Raw genomic sequence first — 2914 nt, 5'->3', positions numbered from 1 at the left:
GATGGTTGTTGTGTATTTGGTTAAGGGCTAATAAGAAAGTCTATGTTAATTTTGGGGTTGTCGTTGTGTACATTTGACCCATGTTGGGAGTCTCTTTAGAAGGTCAGCCAAGTGTTATATTGATGTTAGAGATGAAAGAGTGTGTACCTATTAATCTATTATACTTCGGTTCAATCTTGTGATGTTTCTAGGCACTTAGTAGTTTAGCTTGTTATCAGTCATATACGTTCAATTTGCTCGCATTGATTGAAATTCTGTCATGCATAATCAAAATATATTTCTAAAAAATGATGTAACATAGTTAGAGTGGTACTAATCTAATAAATGACTTTGTATCTATGATATTTAGAATCTACCTCCTGTTCATTTGGCAAAATTTGACTGGGGGCTTGAAGACAGTGATTATAGAAACTAGGCAGTTGGCACCAAGGAGAAATTGAAAAGATTTAATTTCTCAAAACTTTTGGTTTATGAAACTATGGACGTTTTGTCTATTGATTAATGAACTAGCTTGCATTTTCTTTCAAAAAAAAAAAAAAAGTTATTGAGAAATTATGACTCACATAACTATTTTGGTCTTTCCTTTGTATGGAATTATGGTGTATGTATTTTTCCGTTTTTAGAATTTCAGAGCTTAATTCGGTTCCAGTCTGCTATCCGGTTAGCTGTTAAAGCACCAGAAGAACTGAATAAACAATGGATTACAACTTCAATATCCAGCATTTCAAGTCAAATGCAGTTTTACTATTTACGGCATTGATTGATAGGAACCAAACTTCATCTTGTTGCTGTCTGCGTGCTTTTGATCGCAATAAACTTGAATAGGGCTGCGCTGTACACAGCGGCACTTGGTGTGTGGGATCACGGCGGTGTTAAGATCGCAGCAGTTTTGCAGCGATGTTTGCACCCCACTTCACGTAGGACGCAGGACACACAGCTGGCTGCATATGTTTTTCTTCTTCTCGGGTGTACCTTGTTTCCGGATAAGAGCGGAAACAAGCTCAGGCCACGCGACATAGTTGACGCGTGTGAGCCCGACAGAGTAGGCCAGTTTTCTTGGGGGTCGGCTACATTAGCGTACATGTATCGCCAGTTAGGATTCTCGAGCCGGGCTGATGCGGCAGGTATCACTGGATGTATGACGTTGTTACAGACGTGGATATACGAGTATTTCCCGGCGTTTCGACCACACCGCGACCCGGTTCCTATTGGGGATGGCCAGCCACGTGCCTGTGCGTGGAGTCCGCGTGTCGAGAAGAAGTCCATTGACCGCCTGCGATCGATACGGTTATTGCTTGACAGGATGTCCCCATTAGAGGTAAAGTGTTTAAATTATTTCTACTTTTATAGTTTGATGTGTTTATTGTATGAATCTTACTAATTTTAAAAAATGTGCAGGTGAACTGGATGCCTTTCGGCCAGAACCCTAGTAATAGGGTACCCAGGACCCTCTACACGGGACTGATTCAGTATCGTGAGATCGTAGAGGCGTACATGCCGCAGCGCTGTCTTCGCCAGCTTGGATATGTCCAAGTTGTTCCTCCTCCACCAGCATGGCCCAGTAAGGCCGTCCGATCTGCGTCGTTGAAGGAGTACGTCGTCCAATGGCCGGCAAGCATGATTGGCACGTGGGAGCAGTTTCCGATGGTTGCCCGCATATGGATTGAGCAGTTGCAGCGGCCGCCAACTGGGGTGGCTGCCATGTGTGACCAGCACTACATGGAGTGGTACAACCGGCACTCGCACCCGAGGTTGATCAGAGACGTCCACCACGGCGACGACGCCGATGATGATGATGTGCCACCGCCCACTGCCGTGGATGCGGTACGTCTCATAAAACATTTGTAGTTGTGTTTTTTTTCATATAATACGTCTCATAATACGTCGTTATTGAATTTTATGTGTTTTGTTATGTGTAGTGGATGGGAAAGATGACGCAGTTGGGACACAGACTTTTTGAGGAGAGGGACAACATGACGACTGCAACAGGCAGAGCTGTTATTGATGAACTGGAACGGGCCCTTGAGCAGTGGCAGTGGGCGTCACAGAGAGATTATTGATATGTCGGCAGTGCATTTATAAAACATTTTCCTAGTTGTTTGTAAAAGTTAACATTATCTGTTCTTATAATTATTATTTTAAGTTCTTAGAATTTGACATTATATTTTTAGTTTTTATAACTTTTATTTTAAGTTGTAATTAGTGGGCATACGAAAACTAAATACAGGTTCACATTTAAATGGGAAAACTAAATACGAAAATTAGAATCCGAAAATTAAATAAATGGGAAAAACATAGCAATAGCAATATTAGGTCACATAGAAAAGGCAACTAGATTGTTCCACTGCTGCACCCGGTCATGATATAACGCATCCCAGCCCTCTACGCTTGCTGTACGAATGGTGTACCACGTTGGTATAATCGGTGGGACCGGAAAATCGGGTGACAGGTCCAGTCGGATGAAATGTCTGTATGACGGCCCCAGAAATCCAATAGCAACCTCTCTTACCGGTCTGGTGACGGTCTCACGCGAACACCAAGGCAGAACCGTGGTAGCTTGCAGGATCTTCCGCCACTTACCATTTACCAATCTCTCTGCTGAATCTAAGTTCTTGTTGAAAAGGTTGTAGGCTTTGACTTTCACGCATTTGTTGATGTGCCATGTGCACAGTAAATGGCTCGACTCCGGAAACAGCTCCGCTATAGGGGCAAAGAGACCTCCCTCACAATCGCTGACGATGGCCGATGGCTGAACACTTGGGCCGATGTAATTTCTCAACTTCTCCAACACCCAACGGTAACTCGCAACCGTCTCATCCTTCATAACTGCATAACCAATCAAAAAGTTCTGGTTCGTTGGAGTCATCCCAACCATCTCAACCAGTGGAAACTTATACTTGTTTGTCTTGTACGT

General features: G+C 43.3%; 1 protein-coding gene across 1 annotated transcript; it reads left to right on the top strand.

The window, feature by feature from the left end:
* The first annotated feature begins 803 nt into the window (after positions 1 to 803).
* Positions 804 to 2267, top strand: LOC110700921 (protein MAINTENANCE OF MERISTEMS-like). The gene is made up of 3 exons (XM_021878487.1): positions 804 to 1318; positions 1399 to 1824; positions 1920 to 2267. Exons 1-3 carry the CDS (start codon positions 1082 to 1084, stop codon positions 2058 to 2060), a joined length of 804 nt encoding a protein of 267 aa, XP_021734179.1. The 5' UTR covers positions 804 to 1081; the 3' UTR covers positions 2061 to 2267.
* The last annotated feature ends 647 nt before the right edge of the window (positions 2268 to 2914 follow it).

Source organism: Chenopodium quinoa, unplaced genomic scaffold (assembly GCF_001683475.1).
Source record: "Chenopodium quinoa cultivar QQ74 unplaced genomic scaffold, ASM168347v1, whole genome shotgun sequence".
NCBI classification, from domain to species: domain Eukaryota; kingdom Viridiplantae; phylum Streptophyta; class Magnoliopsida; order Caryophyllales; family Amaranthaceae; genus Chenopodium; species Chenopodium quinoa.
The sequence above is the reverse complement of the archived record's forward strand: the minus strand, read 5'-3'. Positions and strand labels throughout refer to the sequence as shown.